Source organism: Chrysemys picta, chromosome 9, assembly GCF_011386835.1.
Source record: "Chrysemys picta bellii isolate R12L10 chromosome 9, ASM1138683v2, whole genome shotgun sequence".
Lineage (NCBI taxonomy): Eukaryota > Metazoa > Chordata > Testudines > Emydidae > Chrysemys > Chrysemys picta.
The window spans coordinates 98,776,103-98,803,167 of record NC_088799.1 but is presented as its reverse complement, the minus strand read 5'-3'; the positions used below and the strand labels follow the sequence as shown (position 1 = coordinate 98,803,167).

General features: G+C 42.1%; 1 protein-coding gene across 10 annotated transcripts in view; it reads right to left on the bottom strand.

Moving 5' to 3' along the window:
- The window catches only part of FGF13 (fibroblast growth factor 13), a 339,123-nt gene that overhangs the window by 56,054 nt on the left and 256,004 nt on the right, over positions 1-27,065 (bottom strand). For all 10 annotated transcript variants that reach the window (XM_065556731.1, XM_065556730.1, XM_065556727.1 and 7 more), the window contains 2 exons: positions 26,527-26,637; positions 19,278-19,381 (listed from right to left, as the gene is read on the bottom strand). In XM_065556731.1, coding sequence (XP_065412803.1) covers positions 19,278-19,381; positions 26,527-26,637 — 215 coding nt within the window. The remainder of the gene's footprint in view (positions 1-19,277; positions 19,382-26,526; positions 26,638-27,065) is intronic.

Sequence of the window (27,065 nt, the reverse complement as noted above, 5' to 3'; positions counted from 1 at the left end):
ATTCATGTAGCTGAAGTTGCGTAACTTAGATCGATATTCCCCCCCCCCCCCCGTGTAGACCAGGGCTAAGTGAGAGACGAGGAGCGTGCTAAGGACAAAAAGAATTTATTACCATCCAAGAAAGGGTCAAGTTTGAGCACTAATAGGATTTTTGAGAGGTTGATAGGCTTTCCCCCAATTTTCTCAAATTCTTTACTCAAAATACTGCCCTGCACTTCACTCAAAGCTTTGAAGCACCTTCCTCTGCCATCGTATGTGGCATCATACGTTCGCAGGGCTAAGTCAGGAGAGAAGGGAAGCAAAGGATAAGGGAAAGGGACGGATGAAAGCAAGAGAGAAAATGCACACATGGAGCCTACTGAAAGTAAAACTTTACAAATCAGACTTGAAAAATAAACTCTTAGGGTGATATCCTGACTTCAGCAGTGCTGGGATTTCACCTTTCAATGTCATGGAGTCACAGTGACTCCTTTTCTGATAATGGCAAAATGGAGGATACCAAAGAGAATGAAACGCCACGCGAGTGACAGCCTCTGTTACTCTCCTTCTCTTCACTGCCCCATTCGATACAACCCCTGTCAGTAAATGCTCAGCTATTTTTTGAGAATTTCTATCTCCAGCAATTCCAAATGTATATGAGTATAGCAAGAGCAAATTTTGGCCCAGGGATTCTGAACACATTTATGATCCCTCAGACAGATACTGCCCAGCTGTAGTATTTGGTTCCAGATTCCAAGTTCAGATCTTTCCCTCACCATCTCCAGCTGTTGGAATTTTGGTTTCTGAAGGGTCTACACTGTGCATGTCAAACTTTGCATTATTACTTTAATAGCTTGGAGCTAAGATTGGTGAGAACGAAAAGGTTTCTTGCATCTGGTCACATTGCAAACCTGATCCCGCTCCAATGGTTAAGCTCTCCCTGATTTCAGTGGGAGTAGGATCGAGAACTGACACAATACATTACTGCACTTAGATAACAGTTATTGTAAAGCACTGGAAGGAGGTATTAATCTAACCCTTACACCTCAAACTCACTCCTGCCTTTCTTGGTGGCTCTCACCTACAATGGAGACACACGGATTTCAAAACCATTTTGATCTTCTTTGATTTCCCTAGAGGTCACGTGTTGCAACGTGATATCACAAGGAAGTATCTCCATTTCAAATTCTGGCAACCGATTTAGTAAAATGCAGGAATGATGCTGGCGTGGTGCAGTGTGGGCATGTGTATCATAGAACCCAGTAAATGATTCGAAGAGCAATAGTATGAACAGATTTTTTCCTACAATGCTTGAAAACTACAGTCTCTGTAGGGCCTGTTATAAGACTGCCCCTTTTTGTCACTCTGCTGGCACAAAGGGGCCGGGGAACCAGCAGGACAGGCCACGTGGAAATTCCCCTTTTGTAAGGGGAACATAGACGTGACACCTCACAACCTCCGACGTAAGGAGCATGGCCAGATGCAATAGGGTACAACTTGAGCACCATTGTACTCTGGCTATTCCTAATGGCAAGAATGGCCCCTGGGAGCCACAGAAATCCAGGCCTAATTTGGAGCAGCCTATTTCATTTTATGCCAGGTCCAAGCTGGTCCTCAGCCCTACTCAGAATCCAGGGTCCAAAAAGCCGGTGCAGACCCATCTTTGCCCCTAACTCCTACACTGCACTCCCGCAGGTCAGCAGAGGCTCAGAACCAGGGTCCTGCTGAGGCAGCTCTTTCATTAGAGCGATCAGAGAGTGGTTCATGACTTCATGCTCTTAATAGCAGATATGCAACATCAGAATTGTTCCCGGATATCAATCACAAAGAAAAACAGGTATTTGCTCTTGCATTTCACGGCCGCTCTCCGCTGTGCCCTTTATGTTGTGCTTGTACAATGACACACAACGGTGTGTACTGATAAAACACCTCTTAAGTGACAGTGTGACGTGAATGACGATACATGTTGACATGACTTGTTAGGAGAGAAAGCACAGTGTTCAAAAGAAATGTTCACTTGAAGTGGATACCTGACCTATCAAAACGTGCCATTTCAAACTATCTTCTGATGGCTCCAATTTATCTGTCCATTTCCATACCATTCGTAGAATATCAGCATCCTCCGCTGATGCAGTGACCAACAACGATGCTCTAATTAGGGGATCTCTTGGTATTTCCATTATTAGTCTATACGGACTGTTGAATTCCTGTCTGTCCACATTTCCACTCCCAAACCCTTCCCCCTGTTTTTTTTATTGTTGCTTGGCCACAAAAAACACACTGCTGGCTGAAACTTGGCAAGCACAACCGTGGGTGATGCTGACAATTTTTGGAGCCTGGAGTTAATGATTTTTCTGACGGTAACTCACAAATTGCTTTGAGTTTTCCAAGCAGAAATACTGTATGCCCATTAACCCCAAATATGCTTTCTGGAAAACCAGCCAAGGATTCTCTCTTTCTCACAAAAGGCCTTACTGCACACGTACAGCCCACATGATAGGCTGACAGCAGCTTCAAAGCAGCCATTATGGTCTATGTTGATATTAAGATGTAAACTGTGGACTTGCTGGGCCCATGCTTCCTTAAGCAGAACACCCCACTGAGAGCTAAGCATTACTGGCACCCTTTAGCATCACCCCATCTTCCAATGACCAATCACCTCCTTCCTGTTCGGGCGTGGCTGTCTCATTCTAAACAACATATACATACCAATATCAAAGTAGAGTAGAATGAGAAGTCTTCAATTCAAATTTCCTTGCTGGTCTCAGTTTGTGTTCCTGACTTAAAACACAGAGATAGCCCTGTGGTGGTTTTTGATTGGTCAAAAACAACTCGAGTTGTCATGTGTCCATATCAAATTTTAGCCAATCCCTGCCTGCCCCCCCCCCCCCAAGTTTAGAGAGACAGAGGTTTGGCCAAACGGTTCCAGTTTTGGCTCATCTCTATTTCAAGCAGACACAGGAACAAAATGGTTTGGGTTTTTACAAACCCTCAGTTGGAGTTTTGGTCCAGGTCCCACTATATATGACTACCCACAATTTGTGGGTCTCTAATAAAAGGGTTTGGGTTTGCCCATCTTTAATTACTCACTTAGAGGATTATCTACCGTATCATATAACATATATTACTTAAAACCTATGTTAATACACTAAATGCCTATGGTATCATAATGGTAGGTATGCAAAGTAATAATTACTTTAGAGAGCGTTTTGCTTGTTATTAAAAGCAAGTCAGATTTTATCAAGCCTTTAGGGTCTCTGAGATTAAAGAGAAATGAGGCAATTTACAAATAAATAAGCGAATTTGCTTTCTGCTTTGTAAACCCATTCATCAGACTATGTTAAAGAAGCAATAAAAGAAATCAGGAAGGCTGGAGAGGAAAGGATGTATTTGCTCATTTCTCAAACAGGCACCAATCAGCCTCTTCTTCCACACATCTCCTCTCCTCGTGAGCAACAAACCCCATTACAAAAACTTGGGCAGTAAAAACACCTTTTCACAAACCAAGAGATGGGCCATAGAGCCACAGTGTTTGCCTCCAAACTTTCCCAAAGTCTGATTGTTGTTAGTGGCCATATTTGGGGGCTGGGGTGGACCCATGGCAGGGATAGGGCGAGAGCAATGTTTGAATCCAGGTCTGAGTTTTCCCAGAGTTCCGGGTTTATTCAGATCTGGAGTTTTGGTTAGGGGTCATTTCTGCCCAAAATTCAAAATATCTCACTCCTGTAAATAGGCACCACATCACAAACAGATTGTGATGGCTGGTGCACGAGAAAAAAAATCATCATAAAGACACCAAGGGTCAAACTCTCCTCTTGGTTATGCTTCTGCAATCCCATTGCAGTCACTGGAGTTGCAGATGAGTAAGAGAGGACAGAATTTGGCCCCAAGCCTGGATAGTACAAGCAGAAGCCAAAATGTACAGTCCTTGCTCTCTCAAAGGTTCCTTTTCAGACAATGGGAGTCTCATTTGGTTAAGGACTGAGTAAAGATGGTAGGATTCGGCCCTACTGTATCATATTATCACCAGAGAACTTGGTCTAATGATTACCGTACTTAACTTTACCAACAATGTTTTGCTGAGTAACAAAAAAAGAATATAGATTGGATAATTACTATCTGAAAAAGCAAAGACACTAACTACCACAACACTGCGAACAATTATCCACATTAAATCCAAATTGTTTCAAAAGAGAAACAGCAAATGTTTAGAAGACTTCTGCACAACCTAACAAAGAAAACAACCTAACAAAGAAAAGCCTAGCATTAAATGAGGAAAAAATTACTCATCTGCCCTTATTGTCATTCTCGTGATTATAAAATTACAGGCTGTAAGTATGGATGAGTTTGACTTTTGGGTCATTACCAGCTGGGTGGCTGAAGGTTCACCGGATGACTCACTGCTAGCCTAGACATGCTATAGAGTCAGTTGGGAACCCCAATAGAATCCTTTTTTGAATTTAGAAATATATGCCTGCTCCTCTCAACTTTTCTACCATTATTTGCAAGCCTCGACACGCCCCAAGTCAACATTTTTCATAGCATTCGTGTAGGAAGTTAGGTCAAACCCCCTTTTTGGTGACCAATTTTTAGGGCCAAATAAGGGCCACCTGAGCATTTAGAGTGTACATGTGGGGGGAGTACCTCCAGTGGATTCCCCTTTCACTAGGCATAAGGCTTCCTGCTGAATTGGGATGGAGATCAGGCACATTTGGCAGAAGCACTTGCTTTTAGAGGTGTAACCATTGCTTCCTCCGTGCTGCTCTGCTGGCACCCTCCAGTCTCCAGACGAGCAGGACCATGTGATCAATCCATGGGCTGAGGAACCCTCCCACCAGAATGCAGAGTGCTCTAGTTTAGGTAGCCCTTGGGAAGCCTCCAGATTCTTGAGCAGGTAGAGAAAGGTTGAGGTGTGAGGTGGGTTGACCGGAGCACAGAAAGCCAGTGCTCATCCTCTCCATTGGCTAATTATTCATGGTGTCGTGTTTAAGGCCAGAAAGGACCATTAGATCACCTAGTCTGACCTCCTGTATCTCACAGGCTACCCCTGTGCTGAGTCCAAAAATTTGTGTTAGGCTAACGCGCACATCTTCCAGAAAGGCTCCAGTCTTGATCTGAAGACATCAAGAGATAGAGAATCCACCATTTCCCCCCCTCCCCTTGGTAGTTTGTTCCAATGGGTAATTACTGTTAAAAAAAACCTCATGCCTAATTTCTAATATGAATTTGTCTGGCATTGGTTCTTGTTCTACCTTTTCCACCAGATTAAAGAACCCTTTAGTACCCAGTATTTTCTCCCCATGAAGGAATTTATACACTGTAATCAAGTCACCTCTTAATCTTCTATTTTGATACACTAAACAGACTGAGCTCTAAGTCTCTTCCTGTAAGGCCTTTTCTCAAGCCCCCAAATAATTTTTTATGGCTGTTTTCTGCCCCCTTTCTGATTTTTCAACATATTTTATGGAATGTGAACACCAGAACTGGACACTGTATTCCCGGATTGGTCTCAGCAATGTTGTACACAGAGGTCAAATCACCTCTGTGCTCTTACTCACTCCCCCTGTTAACACATCCAAGGCTCACATTAGCCTTGTTTGTCACAGTATTGCACTGGGAGCTCAGGTTGAGTTGCTTGTCCACTGACCTTTAAATCCTGTTCAGACTCTCTGCACGCCAGGACACAATCTCTCATTTTGCAGGCCTGGCCTGGATTCTTCATTTGGCTGTATTAAAATGCATTTGGTTTGAATGGGCCCAGATTACCAAGCAATCCAGATTGCTCTGTGTGACTGTCCTGTCCTGTGCCAATCTGTGTCAGCCACAAATTTGTATCAGCAGTAATTTTATATTTACCTCCAGACCACTGACAAAAGTGTTGAAGAGTGTCAGACCTCGTACCGAATGCTGTGGAAGCTAGGGTGACCAGATGTCCTGATTTTATAGGGACAGTCCCGATATTTGAGGATTTTTTTTATATGGGCTCCTATTACCGCCCACCCCCGTCCCAATTTTTCACACTTACTGTCTGATCACCCTAGTGGAAGTCCACTAAGATTCAGGCCCGGATCCTGCAACTGGCTCTGTGCAGTGGACCCATGCACTTGTATAGAGCTCCATTGACTTCAGGGGAAGTCTGCCCGTGTGCAGAAAGTTGCAAGATCAGGGCTTTAGTGTTGGGTGTAGTTCAAAGCATTAGTGGCAGTCTTTACAGTCTTGCCTGGTCCAGAAATTTACTTAGAGAAGAGAGCTTTCTTTCCCTACAGCCTACCGTAACAGCAAAGGTCTACTGGGGTATGTCTGCTCTTGGGACCCAAAGCTCTGCTTTCCCCCTCTTTGAAATGGACTCCCCCGAGCCAGAGTTTGCCAAGCTTCGTATCATATTGCAAAGTTCTTCTGTTCAGCACTTCATCAAGCATTAGTTTGTGTTTGCTTCCTGTTCTTTTATTTCTGTCTTCATTCCGGCTCAGGGGATGATGTAGGATCATAGGACAGGTTCATCTAGGAGTTAGCACTGAGCTCTGCAGCTCTTCAAAATTATTGCTCAGTGTTCTAGGACTTTTCTTATAGGCACTCTAAAATGCCTCTTAAATGAGACACACACTACTAGTAACTCTCAGCAAAGAAATATCAGTGTTAGCTTGCTTCTCAGTTCGACTAGGAATGCACTAATGTGCTAGAAATTAACAATTTGCATAGAATACTTTCAGGTGTTCTGAGTTATAGCTGCAAGAATCTCCATCTCAAGAACAAGTTTCTGGAAGTATGTAGTCAACATGGCTGCAAATGGAGCAATGCAAATTGATAATCAGGTCTCTGATTTTGGTTACCTACACAAGGATTTAGCACCCAGTTTTGAAAATCTTAGCCTATTTCTGTACAAATGAGATAACACGTTCAGCATCCTACTCCGGATAATCTTCCTACAGTAAAATGGAATCAACTGAATGGCTCTGATTGCATTCAGAGGAATAACCAGAATCATAAAATGGTTTGGGTCAGAAGGGACTTGAAGAGGGTCTAGTTCCTGCAGCTTTAATTTAATTATTCCTAAACCATCCCTGGTTGATATGTACTAAGTACACTCTTAAATAGCTATCTACAAACTCCATTGGTGCCTTCTCCCGTTGCTTGGCTATTCTTTTATAGGCACAAGGCCAAAATCTGTTCAGATTTACATCCCACTAAAATCTGTACATTTAACCTAATTTTCCCCACCAAATTCTATTCTAGGCCTTCTAAAACATGGAAGGTGGGTAGGATTTAACACCATCACCCACAAGGGAAGTGGCAACACATAGGATGTATCCAGTCTTTGCTTGTCCATCACAACCAAAAGTCATTGCTTTCTCGAGAAAGGTGATAGGGAATAGTAAACTGTGCTAAGTGGTAGAGTTTATCAGAGCATTTTTGCTACTCTGATTGCATTGCACAGACAGCATGTTGCTAATTTAACGCATAGTCTTGAATACCAAAGCTTTCCTTACAATTGAACAACTAGAAGTCCTCCAAAAGAGCAATTGTCAAAAACTACAAATCTCTTGAAGAAAGAATTTCTCATGAAATACATAACATCTTGCCCAGTGCTGTTTGCACTGAACTACTTCATAGGAAAGCATTAGCATTGTTAGCTACTGTATATTTCAAAATGAATCCTGTGCATTAAATTCAAGAGATTGCATAATTATTTAAGGAAATAAGTGTGCATCTATAAGACATAAATGCTTACCTATGGGCATTGAAAATTGCATATTGATGTACAAATGATCTACAACTTGGTGTCTTAGTTCCATCACCAAAAGGTGATGATAATACACCCTTTGCCTCAACATCTCTCTTGCTTGTCTATTTAGACTGTAAACTATCTAGAGCAGAGACTGCTCGTCTTACTATGCTGTCTGATACTACTTGTTTGCATAGCAACTTGCACAATGCGACCCCAATCTCAATTCTGATCACGAGACAATATACAAATAATGAATAACAGTAACAAAAAGGATGGCAGACATTGGAGAAACTAGGATACTCAGATTCATGAAACGACACATGCCAAGTATACATCAGCTAACACAAACCTATATTTTAGAAAGTGACTTAAATGTAAACAAACACGTGCCTATCCAGGGGTGCTGTCCAGCCAAATAAATGACTGAGGTTCAAGAGCTGCCCATCTTGCTTCAGTACCTCTTTCTCCTGGCCCTCTGTTAAACAACCACATCTCTCGGCAATAATAATCAATTCACAGGAAGGACTGCCATTTTTAATGAAAAGGAATTCACGATTCAAAATGGTGCCATCCCAGAATTTAAGATGAACACAAATGAGAAAGCCCTGTTGCTATTGCAACAATCCATTAGAAGCTACCAAATCCAATGCCTTCGTCACTAAAAGCGGAGACCTCAACGGCTTCAGTTAAAGGAGCAACTCCATCAGCTGATAGCAACAGTAGTCTCTTATCCTTTTGTGGACCACCACTCCCTGATGCTAATACACCCTTTGCCCAATGTTGGACCCTATTGTGTAAACTCTGATTTTTCAAAAATGACAATTGATTCTTTACAGTGTCCCAAAAGATAAAACTCAAAACAACAGAAACTTTTCATGAACATCAGATAAACTGCATTTGAACTTAATCCTAAGGGGTGTGTGCGTGTGAGGAAATGAAACTCTTTAAAACTTGTTTGCATAACCCGTTTCATACAACTACATCTGATGAAAGCTGATATTAATATCTTCAGTTGTTAATATGCAAGGAAATATACAATGCAAATTCATGTACACACATTCATCTGTAATAATATGACCCATTTTAGTGTATTTTCATAGGAACAGGCTGCTTCAGGTAGTTAAATCATAGACTCAGCATCCCCCAAATGGACTAGCAATATGGTTCACACATTAATGTACTAGAACATCATCATGATACTTGGTTGTCATGACAAAGCTTTAGAGCTCCACGAATGTTGCATTTGAACTAGTAAATGTTGCTTTCGTTATGTGGCTTCGGAAACGTCTGCCTCTTATATGTAAGCAGTTTGCCCAACTCTGCAATCCTAACGTTTTAATATGGGAAGAGCCCGCAATTGCTTTCAGTATTGTTTTGCCTTCTGCCATCAACAGTACGTTACATGCAAGTAAATGAGTGTTTTCTTTGCAGTGTTGTTGTAGCCGTATTGATCTCATGATTTCAGAGAGACAAGGTGGGTGAGGCAATATTTTTTATAGGACCAACTTCCGTTGGTGAGAGAGACAAGCTTTCGAGCTCTCACAGAGCTCTTCTTCAGGTCTGGGAAGGGTACTCAGAGTGTCAAACCTTCCTTTTTCCTACAACTGCGGAGGTATTAAAAGCCCACTTCACCTTGAATGGGCTCTTACAATATGGTAACTCCTTATGCTAAATGATCTGTTCCATCTTGTATTTAGCCGTGATGCTCTAAGTACCTTTCCCAGATCTGGACAAAAGCTCTGTGCAACTTGAAAGCTTGTCTTTTTCACCAACAGAAGTTGATCCAATAAAATATATTACCCCACTCCCCTTGTCTCTCTAATGAGTGTTTCACACACACGTCCATGGTATAGGTCATCTGTGATGGCTGGACCTTTTGCTGTAATCCTGAAGATGCCAATCATGTCCCTTTGAAGCAACAGTCCCATTTATTTCAGGAGGAGCACGATTGGCCCAAATTTTAAATCGAAGCCTGGATCCAACAATCAGATCTGTGTGGAGAGATATCTGCACATGTGTGGATCCAACTGAAGGATCGGGGACTTAAATAATTTATTTCTAGCTTAGGTTTCAGCTGCTGCTTCTGCTTTATTGCTAAATTCTGTTTTATAATTACCCCACACAATTCACCAACACACCCCGTTGTGTGTTTTGTCCACCTGTTCCGTCCTGTCTGTCCTTTAGATGGTGAGCTCTCTCTAGCAGGGTCTTTTTTGTTACAAGTTCACACACATTTAGCACAAAAGGGGCTGTGAGCCTGGACTAAGATTCTTAGGGGCTATTCTAATATAAGTAGGGATTAAGTCTCATGTATATTGTTATGGCCAGGTAAAGAGGCATTAAATGAACGTAACTGGAATTTACATCCACTTTGGGTCCCCATGGCAGTTTAGAGGGACTTTCGTGTAAATAAGGATCAGGCCTACATTGTTTTAGTTTTGCAAATGATTTAACAAAATACATCCAGTCTTTTACCTTTGGGTGGCATGGGGACGTGGCCTACTGAACTTTTGGTATCCCAACAGGATTGAGCATTTTAAAATTGGTCTTTTGTAATGTCCCTCTTTTAGATTTTTGGTTCTGAAAACGTACAATGGCGTGAGGTTGTTCCAGAGATCGTTTGATCCATGGTGTTGGACATGACTGCACAGGGGGAGTTTCTGAATCACAAGTAGCTGGATTGTGATAGTATTTTTATGTTACATTACATTTTTTCAGGAAATCTAAAGAGGGTCTAAGCATGGAAGAGGGTCTGATATTGGAGGAAAAATTCACAGTGTTAGATGACTGTGATGTTTCGATGCAGTCTGATACAGGCTTCCAGGTTTGAGTTAGTAAACCAGATTATGGTTATGCACTTTCTGCTGTAATTTTTTATTCTTGTGTATTAAACTGATTTTAGTAAACGACTCAGCCCATGATCATTTCAATGGCGCTTTTAAAGGAACTGCAGATTCTATTAGCAGCCGTCGAGAGTTAGGATAAAGTGAACTTGTTGCAGCTGTAATTTGCAAAAACGTAACACAGGGAGCTTGATTTTTTAATTTTTTTTACTAGTCTTGATCACTCAATACTCCATCTGAAGTTAATAGGGGAGAAAAATCAGACCATGGATATCTGATGACTTGCACTAGTGCCAACAGGTGTTATTTAAGTGACTTGAACATCATGCAGGAACCTTTCCCAGAGGGAGTCTCCATGTGTGCACAAAAGATGAAGCACCTACTTTTCCTGTGTCGCTCACATATCACTCTTTAAATGTCTGTTTTAACAGAGACGTGTGATGTATTAACACCTGGGGGCTGGGAGAATCAGATCAGATGTGTTTGCAAGAGTGCAGCCCCGCCCCATTCTTCATCAGGGGAGCGGATTTATTTCAGTCACTTTGGTTTTGGACTTGCAGTTCCCTCCCTTTCAGAATATTACCTCATCTTATTCTATTCATTGAGCTTCATCAGTCTCTCAAATGCTTGGTAAATTTTCTAATTTATTAAGACACGTAGAGACATTATATTGAAAATTAATGGTTGTTGACAATTTCTGTCCAAATCTTCTTCCTCGCATACATAATTTTTGCTATAGCAAATAGCCAATGGGACTACTTCCTTAGGTAAGGATTACTTCATGAGTGAGCTTTGCAGGATCCAGTCCTAAAACTCAAATATTATGGGGTGGGATATACACAAGAAAGGGTTACGTTCAATTACTATCCTCAGATATGTTTGGCACACCACTAGAGTTATACATTTGAAGGGAAAAATCTCTTCGCTTGGAAATGTGTCTGTTTCACTTACTGGAATTTCTTTGGCTCTGTCCTTTTTCAGATCATTCACTTACTTACTTTGAGCTTCGTGTGCCTTCTGTTAGTGTTAATATGGCTCGGATGGCAGCAGATGCTCCTCTAGGACAGGAAGGTATGAATCCAAGTCTTCATTAGGTTTGGGCCTACTGGTTTGAATTAATAAGAACTGATGTGAACCTTTGCCCCAAACTTGAACTAAAACCTTTCAAACCTTTCTGGCAAGTCAACAGAATGAACATTTAGGAAAAAGTGTTTTTAATTTTGATTCGCCTCTGTATTTATTGGCTCCATCTGGGACAAGAAATCTAAGTGCTGAAATATGGTAGGCTTTTCCAACCTCACTTGAGACTAAGTACTGGAAGGTTTCAAGGAAGCCTTTTTTGTTTGTTTGTTTGTTTGTTGTTTGTTTTTTGAGATTTCTAGCCCAATTTGGAAGACTCATTAGATAGCTCAGATATGGTTTGGATAAACTTAACTGCTTTAGGGAGCTGATTCAAACCAAACTCACAAAACATTTGAAGTTCACCCATCACTACTTTGCGTAGCATCTGGGCTCACACTGACCGGTGACACTACACAGCAATTCTAGTGGTTTTGCACAGTTAGAAGTGACAACCCTCTTTGCTTTGGGAGTGAAGTCATAGGGCCTGAATTGGCTCACCCTTTGGTATTAATCAGGAATATCTCCATTGGAGTCCGTGGAGTTACACCAGAATCAGTGAGAGGAGAACCAGCCTTCTAAAGCACAGCCCGTTTATTGCTATTCACATGCAACTCTATTTCTCCCTGAGTTTTAGATTAACAGACCTGTACTCCACCAATTATCGAGCCTGGTTTGCTTAGTTACCCACTGGACTGAGATGAGGCAGAAGAACTGTATAGCTCAACTTTCACTGCCACTTTAGATAAAATTGCAGAAATCAGAAGGCAGGGGACTTTCGAGGAAAGCAACAGTGTAGCACTGTAGCCTCCCCAGAGCATACAAAATTAAAAGTCCCATATGTTTACTTACGTAAGCCCTCTGCTCTGCTAGAAAAAAGGCTATTATGCTAGTATTATAGCCACAGGTATAGTAAACTCACTGACCTGTTCTAAATTTTGGATTCTTGCACTGATCCTAAATTGATTAGTGAAAGAAAGTGCAAAAGAAAAAGTGTTTGTCTTAGTAAAATTTTTACTGGAAAAACTGATCTTTTCCCTTGGTCTGATCCTTTCTCCTTCTCGTGATTTTTTTCTCTACTCTGCTCCAAATGTCTCTCGTTTGCTCTTATTTATTTACTTTAAAGAATTTAGTTACTGACTCAAAGTTGCAAGAAGTAGTTTTAAATGTACCACCCAACAATCTCTTTCTGGTGGATTCTTTTCCAGATTTCGCTCCAGTAACACAGTATTGAGCCAGTCTTACTTTCTATAACTCATGAACGTTCCCTTGATTTCTGTGAACTGATGTCACTTTAAGAGGATGGTAGTCACACATTCTATGATTGAAGCAGCTGTAAGATTCTTGACTTCTGCAGGACCCACTCTGTAGCCAAGAGTTTATTACACAGCCATTTTCTCATCATTCCCGGGAACATCGGCTTCTAGTAAAGAGCCTGATCCGCCAAGGCTCTCAGGATGTGCATCTCCCAGTGGCTGCAGTACGAGAGAGAGTGCTCAGCCGCACCTCGCTGGATTTGAGAGCTGGCTCAGGAAAGCAGCGAAGCACCAGGGGTTTCAGCTTACAGAGATTCCTCGTGATTCTTCCAGTGGAGGGCAGGACCTCCACTCTACCATCCCTCCCCCTCCTCTCCATGGAACTAGCAGGGCATCTGTCTCCCCACATCTACAGACTCCGTGAATCCACCAGGGGCTAGTAGCTGGTGAGCAGAAGCCTCCCACCTCTCTCCCCTCCCGCCTCCCCCACCTCCTGGCCCCCATTCACAGCCCCTCTCAGTAAGGATGCATGCTGCTGGGGACTGCTCCACTCCAGGTAGTAACCCCACTCCAGGGAGCATCCTACCTCATGGAGCGGGGGACCACACAATATATGGCAAGCTCTGGGCCAGATGGCCCATTCCTCCTGAGCAGTGCAGCAACAAGGGGGCGGGAGGGACAAAGGGGGAGGGGACAAAGGCAACTTTAAAGCCCTTTTTTGCCTTCCACATTCTTGGTCCGGCCCCTGGCATGTTAGACCAGCCTCGGGGCTCTGAGCATCTTGAGCTGCTGGAAAGCATTTGTCTGTCCAGGCTGGTTTTGTGCCAGCTTAGGAGCCTCCTTATGTTGGGCTAATTCCCCAACGGCCATTTCTCCTTCCATTCTAGCTCCCTTTCACCACTGGACTGACACGAAGGGGCTGGGCCTCTGCACCTGGCAGCCAAGTGGCGCAGCTCTGTCCCTGCGGTTAGAATCCACTCAACTGTGGTTAGCACTAGAAAGCTGACAGGTGAGCCGTGTTGCCAGACCATTCGAATCTGTAGCAGCAGTAAGAACAGTAAGGAAGTCGCACATTTCTTTAGCTAAGAATTAGGTGTTATGAAAAGGAAATTTCACGGCTGCAGTCTCGAAGAAGCTATCTTTTCGGAGGCGTTACTGTGTCACAGCCTATTCTGTACTTGAGGATTATTGGTGGAACATGATTTATATTGACATGCAGATTTAATGAGAGGAAGGTTTTGATTGTTTCTCCTCTCTGTCGGTTCATACTATTTCCCTGAGGTGGAAAAATGCTCTTTGCAAGAAATTCGTTATGGGCAAATGTCTCTTTTCTCCAGTATATTAAAACCAATTAAAAAAAATCATTCTAAGAATGTAATCACATTTCATTTCTGTTGGCCATAATCAACATGAATGCATTAGATCGTATTTACTTGCAGTGCAGTTACCGTACCTATGTGTATGATGATCTAGGTAAAATATGTAGGATACGGTAGATAGATGCTATGTACAGGTAAATTATACATGAAATGGAGCGCTATGAATTATTTCAAAGTGTTTCTATTAAATGCATTAAAAGAAACTCATGTTAACTCTGCATTAAGGATGTTCTGTTATAATCAAATAGTCAGGAAATGCTGAAGTCAAACGCCTTACAGCAGGGATGTTACCTCAATTGTACATCCTGGTACACCTAACAAAACAAACCTGAAGAATACTCTATTAACCCATCACCTACCAACATCCTACAACCATCCTGCAAGGTGCAGAGCCTTCCACTCCCAGGAGACACTGTGACGGTTGAGGGCACCAAATATCTCATAGGCGGTGATAAGGGGCCCATGACGTGCACAGCCTAGGTTCCCTCAAGCCTTTATATGGAAAACACTCACACTTCATGAGCTGCCCACACCTGGGCATGGCCCCTCCTAGATCTGCATGGCTGGGATGTTTTAAAAGGCAGGATCATGCACACTGTGGAGCAACTTGAGCCTCCATCAGGAATTCTGGCGGAGCCCTGCACCAAACCCATGGCTGGCACTGAAAACATGGGCTCCTGCGAGCAAGAAACACTTACTTGGGTTACATACGGAAATGGATGTGTTCACACAGCCGTTATGAGGAAATGACAGGGTTGTTCACAAAACTGCAACAGACTTTATAGAATTTGTGAAATAAAGACTGTAGCAAACAATAGTCACATGATATGATAAATATGAGTCAACAGTGTGATGCTGCTGCAAAAAAAGCAAACATGATTCTGGGATGTATTAACAGGTGTGTTGTGAGCAAGACGCGAGAAGTCATTCTTCCGCTCTACCCTGCGCTGGTTAGGCCTCAGCTGGAGTATTGTGTCCAGTTCTGGGCACCGCATTTCAAGAAAGATGTGGAGAAATTGGAGAGGGTCCAGAGAAGAGCAACAAGAATGATTAAAGGTCTTGAGAACATGATGTAGGAAGGAAGGCTGAAAGAATTGGGTTTGTTTAGTTTGGAAAAGAGAAGACTGAGAGGGGACATGATAGCAGTTTTCAGGTATCTAAAAGGGTGTCATAAGGAGGAGGGAGAAAACTTGTTCACCTTAGACTCTAAGGATAGAACCAGAAACAATGGGCTTAAACTGCAGCAAGGGAGGTCTAGGTTGGACATTAGGAAAAAGTTCCTAACTGTCAGGGTGGTTAAACACTGGAATAAATTGCCTAGGGAGGTTGTGGAATCTCCATCTCTGGAGATATTTAAGAGTAGGTTAGATAAATGTCTATCAGGGATGGTCTAGACAGTATTTGGTCCTGCCATGAGGGCAGGGGACTGGACTCGATGGCCTCTCGAGGTCCCTTCCAGTCCTAGAATCTATGAATCTATATTTAAATTCACAAGCTCCAAGCTCGTAACATACTGAGACTTAACTTAAAACAATGGAGAGGCAGACTGCAGGTGTCTCTATATTGTCAACAATGCAACACTCTCCCACAAATCACGGGAACATGAAAAACCCCAGACTTGGATTTTGGCTGACAATTCTGCTACTTGGAATTAGAAGGAAACTTGCATTTTACTGTCCTCCCTGAAAATGACTTTTAAAACACTGGTGTCATGGCTCAGTGAAAATCCTTGACTGCTGGATTCTCATTTTGAATTTGGAGTGCTTTGGTGGTGGAGAGGGAATAACGTTTTCCGAGTTCCTGCACTATGTTGCACTCTTTGAACTGAGCAAATACATGCCTCTCCTTTTATGAGCCTCACTCGGCCGCTGCTTTGTGCCACTGGGAGCCATCTCAGTTCAGCCCCAGTCACTTTCAGAGGGCAGAGGAACACCCCACGACTCAACTTCTGACAAATGCATACCTGAAAGTATTTTTTACCCTTTCATTCAAGAAGACAAAAGCATGCAAGAAATCCACAGGTGCAAAGAGACTCGAAGAACTGGAGTTTGGCACATGCTGTGGTCAGCCACAGTAAAAAAATAAAAATCAAAAACTGCTACTGCACAAAAAAAGCTGGGCTTGATTCACCAGGCTGTTAGACCAGGATTACACTGGTGTACGGCCACTGAAATCAAATTATACCAGCAGAAAATTGGTGGAACACAAAGTGAATCGAGCCCACTGCTTTTATCTTCCACTGGCACATGAGTATCAGCTCAGAGGGAGGCCATTACAGCTTCAAATACCTTTTGATAAGATCTCTCAAAATAAAATCTTAAGGGTATGATCATCCTTGGAGATGCACTCACACCACTGCCATTGACTTCAATGGGAAACCAGAGAGAGAACAGGGATTTGAAACCCAGCGCTTTTCTGTCATACGGCAAAAAAATTTCTCTCCAGTGCGAATTAATAGATGTGGTGGAATAAGGACAGGATGAAGGGTGATATCAGAAATGCACCATGTAAAATACTGTGAAGGTTTCCTTTTGTATTTATCATTTTCAGTCTCACTAGCCTGCCTACAGCATGTGTGCACACTTATATATATATTTTAACCAACTATCATTCTTTTTAGCTGAGTCAATCTCTTGTCCCTGAGGAGCTTTTATAATTACATTAGAGGCGTCTTTTTTGCTGTAACTTACAGACGTGACAAACGATCTTGAAAAGTCTGACACTCAACCGTGGATATCTGCTATCTACCGACTTATCATACACGGTAGATTTCCTCATGGTGCAAATCCACCTCGGTCATGATTTCAAATCAGTGGCTCACAACGAAACAATTCTCTTGTCCCAATTAGAGATCATAGTTCTAAAACCTCATCAGACTGAAAGCTAGACCTAGTAATTGCTACGCAACAGACCAGAAATGGAGCTAAACAAGCCATCAAACTGGAACAAGAAATAAATTTCTCATTAACCCTGCCAATAACTGGTTAATGGTAGAAAAGTATTTTCTTGAAATGCAAAATATTCAGAGAAAACCAAGTCAGCTTGATTGCCACAGAACTCATCAGTACAGAACAGATCACACAGAATTGAAACACAACATGAAGAGAATTTCAGCCAACAGCTGAAAAGAAACCAAAGTTTGAGTCAGTTCTGATAGTGGTTAGCGCAAGGTATTGGCCTCGGAGACTCAGGACTCCTGGTTTCTAGACCCAAATGTCAGAGTGCCCCTGTGTGACCTTCGGAAAAGCACTTTACCTTGCTGAATCTTACTTTATCCCTTTATAAAACATTGATGATGTTTACCTACCTCTCAGTGGGGTAAAAATTAATTGGCCTGATCCAACACCCATTGAAGTAAATGGTAGTCTTTCCATTGACTTCCATTTAATGGGCTTTGGATTAGGCCCAATGTTTGTAAAGTGCTTTGTACATTGCAGCTGAAAGGTACTATTCAGTGCCAAGCCTGGCGAATAAATTATTACTAACAATTCTCCACAGAGGGCAGTGCCAGGTCTGATGAACCGGTAGAGCAAGTTAACAGGCTGTTTGTTTAGTCTATGGACTATTGCTTTCCAAACCAGTCTGTAAACCTTGGCAATACAGTTTAAAGCATGTTTCTGCAAGTTGTGAGTGCCTGTCTGAGGTTGTTTCAGTGCTAGTAGAGCTAGAAAGAGATGATCATGACCTAGGCCACCATCTTCTCTTTCAATATTAAATGACACCATCCATGCTAATGTCATTTCCCTCTAAACACAATGTATCTATATAAAGCAACAGAGGGTCCTGTGGCACCTTTGAGACTAACAGAAGTACTGGGAACATAAGCTTTCGTGGGTAAGAACCATATACTTACAGGTAACTATAATGAGAAGAAATTAGGGAACAGAAAACATGAACTTCTATGTTCCTCCCAATGTGTTTGCTTTGGGAATTCAACAGTGCTTTGGGGCAGGCCCTCAGCTAGTATAGATCAGTGCAGCTCTTTTGAACGCAGTTGAGCTGTGTCCTTTTTCACCCCCTGAGAACCTAGCCCAAAGGATAGAGTCATTTTCACAGCTTCCCATGTAGTCAGTCTGTCTGTCCCTTGCTGAAGGGAACACTACAAACAACAGGGGAGCAGAAAACCATTTAAAATAATAGGCAGGAATTGCAATTCTGGGCAGCCTTTTTCCAGGTCCAGCAAGGAGGCCCCTGACTTCCTCCCATCTGCTCTAGGACTATATGGATGGGGACATGATTAAACCCTTGTCTTTTCTTTCAAGAGAAGAAAGTCCCAAACATTTAAAATAAAAATCAGAAATGAAAGCAGACACATTAAGAACGAGTGCGGAAATTCTCAGTGGAAAAATACAGCAGTGTTAAATGACTGTGAGACATCTATGACTTTGTATTTTAAAACGTGTGTTCATGGCATAATAATACTACCAGCAAGAAGGGGTGGCCCCGTTGGGATTCAAATATAAGAAAATATTGCTTCCAATAATCTAACAGATGGGGTCATTGGCATAACAACTAATGGGAGAATACAATACTGACATGAGCTAATTTTACAATGGCATGAGCCATTAGGACCACCGATACGTTTCAGGCCTGTCTCTAGTCGTGATGTCCACCCTTAACGGACTTGTTCAGACTCTCACCATACGTGAGACAAGGGGTAAAGTGACATCTCACAGCAAACATAAAGGAAATGTTTGGTTTTCTCACACGCACAAAACAATAGTTTAAAGTGATCTTCACAGCTGTATTTTCTTACAAGGTGGGGGGTGAGGTTGGGGTGATCACTTATTTCTTATAAAAGACACAGATTTTATTCCAGACACTGCTTTCCATTCATTGCAGAAACGTGTAATGCTCTAAATCCAAGACATCACCTGCGTATTACATTTCAAATCACGCGAATGTTCCCATCGATATGGATTAGAATCAGGGTCACTGAACTTTAAATCAGAAAAAAATGAAAGTGGTTACTTACTGATGTGTATAGGTATCCTTCACTGTTCATTGCCAAATACAATTTTGTTTGAACCCCTTGAATAGCCACCACTCGTAAGCCCACGGGTATGAGGTTAAACAAAGCTAGGAGAGAAAAGGACACAAATAGCAAAGTTAATCTTTTCAAATAATTATATGAGTTAGATGAGTAATGTATAATCATTACAACTATTCACAGTGGCTCTGGTCCTGCAAACACTTAATTCTAATACTTAGCTCTTATCTAGTGCTTGCCATCAGCGGATATCAAAGCACATTACAAAGGAAATCAGTATTGTTATCCCCATTTTGCAGATGGAGAAACTGAGGCACTGAGCAGTGACGTGACCTGCTCAAGGTCACCCAGAAGGTCCAGAAACAGAGCCAATGAATAGAACCAAAGATCTCCTGAGTGGCCATACTGTGCTCTAACCACTAGGCCACACAGCTTCCCAGTATAGTAGTCATTCCATTAGCTTCAGTAACTGAACTACATATTTCCCTCACTAGCTCTCCTCACAACGGCAACACTGCACTTGGTAATAAATGTCTTCAGGATCGGGCCCAAACACTGTACTTTCAAAATTAAACTGCTTTTAATTCTCTGCTAGCATTTCTCCTCAGAATAATCAATAATATTTTCAATATTTACAGCCAGAGAGGCCTATATTTTAATAATGTTGAAGTTGGTACGTAGACTGGCAAATTAAAGAAATAAGCAGAGCTCAGTCTTGGCTCAATTTTTTGCTATTGTTGTTTGGCAGAGGAATTTTACCACTGTTTGAACCAAGTATTTTGTATCGGCAATTCCCGCTGTAGGATCAAAAAGAAATGGGGTAAAGACGGGTTATGAAAAACGACAGGAGCTGATACCATAACCCATAGAGTCTCCTTTAGACTGTGGCATAAATGCAGGGTTAGAACTACATAATGCCATATTGAATTTTATTTACAATGCTTTTTTACATGGCTGTAAAACTCCAATCTGCTTCAGGCTGAATTTTGGTATTTATGATCATTGTCTGAGGGTAATTTAAAACCAAACCACCGATTTGAAATAAATTATTGAGTTATTTACAAAGGTAGAAGCAAAAAAAAAAAACAGTTTTAAATTCCCTTTCAGCCCAACAATCCCCAAATGGACATGTTTAGTTACAAGAAAATTTGCAGCCTACCAGTGTTTAATACAGACCCTAAATTCTGGGAGTGTATCAATAAGACTTGGGGAAAACAGCAAGTTTTAAAATGTCCTTCTTAAAGGAGGAAGTGTCTAGGGTTTAAAAAAGGGACTGGAGACCACAGGCCAAATTCTTTACTGGTGTAAATGGGCAGAGTGCCATTGATTTTAAAGGAATGTCTCCCATGTATACCAGTCCCAAGACTTTTGGGTTCTCTTCCTGCCTGTGTCACACACACTCTGTTTGACCTTGAAACATTGAAGAGTTCCATGCTCCGCTTTCCCGATCTGTACATTGCGCATAAATACTACTGCTAGTGGAACTTTTTAGGATGAAAAGATTTTTCACAGGAAAATGGCATTTCTGTCAAAAACACAATTTTTAAATGACCTGATTATTTTTCAACAAAAATATTTGGATTTTCAGAATTTCCCCCTCCACTTTTTAAGGAACTGAAAACTTTTAGTTTTCAGCGAACATGAAGTTTTAAGTTTTAGGCTTCCACAAAGCAGCAACATTTTTCACTGACATTTTAAAAATTTGTGTGCAGGGGGAAAAGATAGAAATCATTTCCTGCACAGCTCTAATAGTCACTTTACAAGAGAGTTGTGAGGATTCCTGACTTGCAGCTAGATTTTCAGAAGACCTCACACATTAGAGACACCCAATTCTTATTCAAGTAAAGGCAACATAGTTTAGGCCAGAGATACTCAGACCTCGGTGGTCCTGGAGCCAAATTAACGATCAACATTACTCACAAGGACCAGAATGGGGTGAACTCATTGCTCCATTTACCATAGTACTGTATATTCATATTGAAACAGTATGACAGGAAATACTTAGTTTATATATATAATTCTCACTGCAAAATGACTGACCAAGTATTCGTATTTTATCAACTACAATTGGTTGATAATACAGAAAAAGCATCCTGATTGGTTAATCACTTAGATTGGTTAATAACTAAATCACACAGTGTTTTAATATCGTGCTGCAAAGAGCTGCAGGAGACCCATTAAAGAGCCACTTGTGGCTTTGGCGTGTCAGTCTGAGTATCGCTGGTTTAGGCTTTCACGTCCCTAAAGCACTTTGAGAACGTCTTAGGAAGGTGCTTCGTAAGTGCAAACCGCAGCATTATTATACGTTTTGCTGGCAGAGCGTGTCCGCACACGCGTACAGTGGTCAGCTGGTGCTGCTGGGATTCAGGGCATTTAGATGGTCATGGCTGAAACTCAAAGAAAAGAACGGAAGAGCCAGTGGTTCTCCTTCCCCAGCATCTCTCCTCACACCTCTGCTCTGCCAATAAAAATAGAACAAACCGCATTCTGAAACTCGCTCTTCCATTGACGCTCTTCTTTCTAGTGCCGTCAGCCTGCAGTCTGAGTCGGGATTTTCACCAGGAAGCGGTGTATACGGACTCCAAGGGAAATGCTGGAAGGAATCTGTCAATGGATCTGCTAAGGACATTTGCGAGGGATGGTTTTCAGAGTAAGTCATCCTGCTGCGCTTGGCAAAGGGAGAGTGGGCCGCGTGCCATGCTGTGTGTATTTTGCCAGAGGAAGCCTGCCATCGCAGGGCAGGTTTGGGTGCCTCACTCTGAGGTACACGCTGCTGCTTCCCTGAGTCACAGAGCATACATGCACCCCAGAAACTGGCATGCACTGGCAGCACACACATAGGCTCTCATGAGGCAAGAGGAGCAACTTGGCCGCCGGCCACACCTCCTTGGGGGTATGCTGTGTGAGCTAGTACGTCAGCACATGCTACAGAGTTAGCCTGACTCCCATGTCATACAAAATTTACTCCTGAAATTGGCCTTCCCTTCAGATGAAGCCCTTGCAGACAGTACGTCTCGTTTACATAGCACTGTGAGTAATCAGCGTGGAAAGACACATAAGAGTCTCTTGTATACCGAACACCGATAGATAGAATCATGGAAACTCTCCCTTATTCAAATGTACACGAATGATGCCACAGATACGGTGCCTGAGACGTTATTCGCACACAGTAACAAACGACAGTACTCCCTTAGCCGCACAGGCATTATGGAAAAAGCCTCAAAAAGCCAACCCAGAATTAATTCTTTTCCATTACGCTCTATCATTGTCAGTTTGTGTTAGGACAAGATAATGCCAAATATCACTACTAGAATTTCCATGTGAGTTTACACGGCGTGAGGCTAGGACATAATACCTGATATAATGAAAAAACTAGGTAATGCCTAAGGGAGACAGGCTATTTGCTGTGGCCGCTGTTCAATATAAACTGACACTAAACAATAGCTGTAACACTAAGGCGGCACTAGGCTGCATCCGTATGCCTTACTGTGTAAGTTATTGATAATTATAGGCCAGCCTAGGCTGCAACACACAAACATGTCCACTTTCCGAAGATGTTTTCCTTTGTATCTATCTGACAAGCCGTCAAATCTCTCCCAGTGCCTAGATTAGGGAACAAATTCTTCCTCCATTTACCTCCAAACAACCCCCGATTTCATGAGGCAAAATTAAAGCTGGGAAAACTCCTGTCCCCAGAAATTCTTCCCCAAACTGTAAAGACTCTCACTGGCTACAGACAAGGCCCTGTGTACTCTGCGATCCATCATTTACCATAGAATCGTGCTCTGAAATCTCAGATTTCTTTTAAAATTATATACGCTTCTAGCCCTTATGGGTGCGGATATGACTGTGAAAATGTGAACCAAGTGAAAACTGATGGAATATCATCTTCTGAGCCTGCAGAGAGCGTGAAAGATTAGCCCTGAGGGGTGCAAACTGCCCCATTCATCTCACTCCGGACTCTGCTTACGCTGAGGTTCTATGCGTGTAGAATTCACCGTTCTTTGCATCTGAGCACCTGGCATTTTGGTTTTGGGCTTTCTGCCCTACTGTGACCTACCTGCAGCTGTCTGTTGCTGCCCCGCTTTCCCACAAGGAGTCAAATTGGACTTCAGTGCATACTTCATCTAGCAATCTATGAAGTCAGGCAGCAGAGGGTTGGGTAGCTGGAGCTGGAATCAAGCTTGCAGCCAGGGAGTGGGGGAGCCGGAAATGTAGAGTGGCCATCTAGACTGCAGAAGTCAAGGCCCAGGGGGCTTGCGAGATAACTTGCTGTAACTGGATCCATGCTCTCCTCTTGCCCAGCAGAAACGGGGGAAGGAGATTTTGAGCTGGGCTGCCTGGATGACTTTATGGGAGGCAAGACCAACAAATGGAGAGGAGCCATCTGGAAAGTATAGGACAAAACCCATCCTCTAAATTCATCATGGGTTAATTTTACAGAAATGAGTATTTTCAACTCTGAGCAACAGCTGTGTTCATGCCTGGGTGCTGGCGGGGGGAGGAAGGGCACCGGGAATGAAGGGTATTTCATGGAGATAGAATAAATGATCATTGCCACTGACTTGAGGGGTGCTTGCTGCAGAATTTTGTTCCATTGTGCCACAGAGCGCATGGGCTCCTGGCTAAAGACTTGTAACAGCTGTCGGCAAAAAATGAAGGGCTGTCCCAAGGTGGAATGATTTGCATGCGGAAGAATTTTTTTTAATTATTACAAGTGAGATTTTAAATGTCTCACTGCAAGGCATAGCCAAAGACTCCTTCATACGAGGAAGAGTAATCAAAACAGCCTTAAAATTAATGCAAAACGAAGGCGACTTCCTGCAAATGAATAAGACTCAGCAGATCTGCAAGCAGGGACTACAATAACGGGGAAAGAAAGAGGGTGGGGATCAGAATTTTACTGTGGTCAGAGCAACAGGTTGGAGCCCAGTCACTGCTGCGTGGACTTTTAATGGGGGCTTTCCCAGAAGGGATGTGCCAATCACAGCCAAATAAGGTATGCCTTTGTCGAAGAAAGGAAAGAATAATTCTTTAGCGCTGGATTCTCCAAAGCCTTACTCATATGAGTGACATGTGCAGAATCAGGCCAATAGTGTATAAGGGTTCAATCCTGCCCTGCTGATGCTAATAGGAACTTTGTCATTAGAACAGGTTCAGGACCAGGGTAAATAGGCAGTGTGGCCTAGAGGGCAGAGCACTGGATCAGGAGAGCAGGGTTCTATTCCTGGCTCCACCACTGGGCTTCTGGCTGACCTCATACAAGTCATGTCACCACTCTATGACTCAGTTTCCCCATCTGTAAAACAGGGAGACTGTAAAGTACTTTGAGATCTACTGAGGAAAGGAGCTAGGTGGTATTATTATTACATGCCATACATCTACAGTTCTCTATATTCACTTCCAATAGGTGAAAGTAAAATGCTTTTCCATGTTGGGAAAGTGCAGGCCAGTTGGATCCATGTCTAGGATACATCCATCACATCCTCCTTTGCGTAGAACATTCATTATTTGTGAAGGCTGATTTTCAGCTCCAAGAAGCTTACATGATTTACATGTAGCCCGGTAATCTCTCTCGATGTGGTAAATTTAAATGCATAATGCAAACAAAAATATGTTGGAAACGGACACATCTGTGTGACTGTAAAAAGTCCCCTCCTGGCTCTCTCACCTAGAATGTCAGAACTCCATTAAAACAAGTCAAAATAAAGTATTTGGGTGCAACTGCCCCAAGAGAAATAATCTGCGATTCAGGGGACTCGGTATGGTACACTAAAAGTTTATAACACAACTGAAATTATTACATTTGCCTGTTAGCTTCTTAACTCATTTATTTAAAACCAGACCAAGTGCGGAGTTCTGCCAACATTCTGAACAAATCGATATTATTTCTTTTAACCTGTAATGTCAAAACACCAACAATTGTTTTAAAGAACAGCAGAATTTTATGATGCATGATGACCAGCTTTCATTCTATTCAACACAGGTTCTTATATCGTGCTGATCACCATCCTATCGGAGTGCCTTCCAGTAGTGCATTAAGTAACATGACTACACATCTACCATGAGGTGTTTGCTGAAGGTTTAAACTAGATTTCGAGGACTCCCAATCTTGCCTTAGAGAGCTGGGATAATTGGCTGCATCCTAAAGGGGTGTCACCAACTCTACCGCATGGGACTCAGATTTGAAAGCAGCTCAGAGTTGGCCTTGGTTCACCTGGCCTGCAGCGTGCATTGCTTTCAGCACCTGTAACGACTGCACATGACAGATCCAAATGTCAGTGAAAAATAGCTCTGCAAAGCAATGAATGTTAAAGAGAGAGAAGAGTAGAAACCTATGTGGATCTGGGTGAAACGTGACACGATCAATCAAATGTCATAAAAACTACTGGATTTGTTGTTCTTATCCAGCCTCCCTCCTTTGACATTTGAGAGCTTAATGAAAATGAAATAAATTGAAAAGATATTAGCTTTGTGGAAAAGGAAGACTGGATTTTGGTTTCCAGTTTACGGGCTCAACAAAATACACATTAGCTATCGCTGAAATACCCTCTTGGTTCATTCCAACTTTTTTCAAGACAAAAAATTCATTTAAACTAAACAAAACAATAGTGTGAAATTTTGGGGGGTAATTGTATCAATATCACCGTTTTTAGTCCTCGTTTGCTCTTTTCCATTCGTCTCCTGGCTTAAAAAACCTCCTCAAAACTGTTTCGCAGAAAAGCCCAAGGAAAATTGTTTCATTACTTAAATCATAAGTAGGCTCAGAATTATCAGCACTGGGGATGGGGAGACAAGGAATGTGAACTTTAAAATGATGATGAATTCTCATTATGTGAAATAACTCAGCTCTGTTCGAGTGAGACCCCTGCTTAAGACTGGAGATAACGTTAGTCTATTTCAGGCACGCTGCGTAGGCGAGCAAATTTTCTCTGTTGAAAAAAAATCTAATAAAATCCAAAGGACAGCAATGAACTTCTTTAGATTACCATGGAGATAACACTCGGATTGTTTTTGGGCGGTATCACCATTACCTCCTCAAGTATATTTGCTTTAAATGTTTTTGCAGTGCTTTTCCTTCAGCCTCAATGGTAAGTATGTGCACAGTGTTAATGTTTCACTCAGTCAGCCATCCCAGAACATTAATTTTCAAACCGATGGAGATGGAAAAGAACCGGATACCCCATAATTCACAAACACACAAGGTTATCTGATGCATTCAGATGCCACTTACTATAACTACTGTCCTCCTCTTTTGTCCCATCAATTGTTCCATCTGCTTGCAATTGTAAGTGGTAGCCTTGCCTGCTGTAGAGTTTTGTTACTATTCCTTTAAGCTGTGGCTCTGTAAGAAGACAATAACAAGGTTAATGTATGAGATCTGGATGTGCCGTTGCATGTTATCAGGGTTCAAAACAAATCTTCATTTTTGATTTCAGAGATGATATATGAAAAACACCAGGATTAGCAGCTTTATATCTGTTCCCATTTAGGCAAAGATCAAATCAGTGACTATAAAAATCAATTGCCAAATGATGAAATGCCACTTTCTATTGTAATGTAGGTAACACATTTAGATCTGCTTCTAGTGAATACCAATTCCAACAGCGTGTCATTTGACTTAGGAAGCCGTGCCCTATCTCATTCAAGATTAGAAATGTGCTGGCAAAGAGTGTATTCTGGCTTTTAACAAGGTGTGAATTCTCAAAAGGAGGGAAAGAGAGAACTACTAAGATAAGGTAAGATAATAGTAATAAGAATGAAAACTGCATA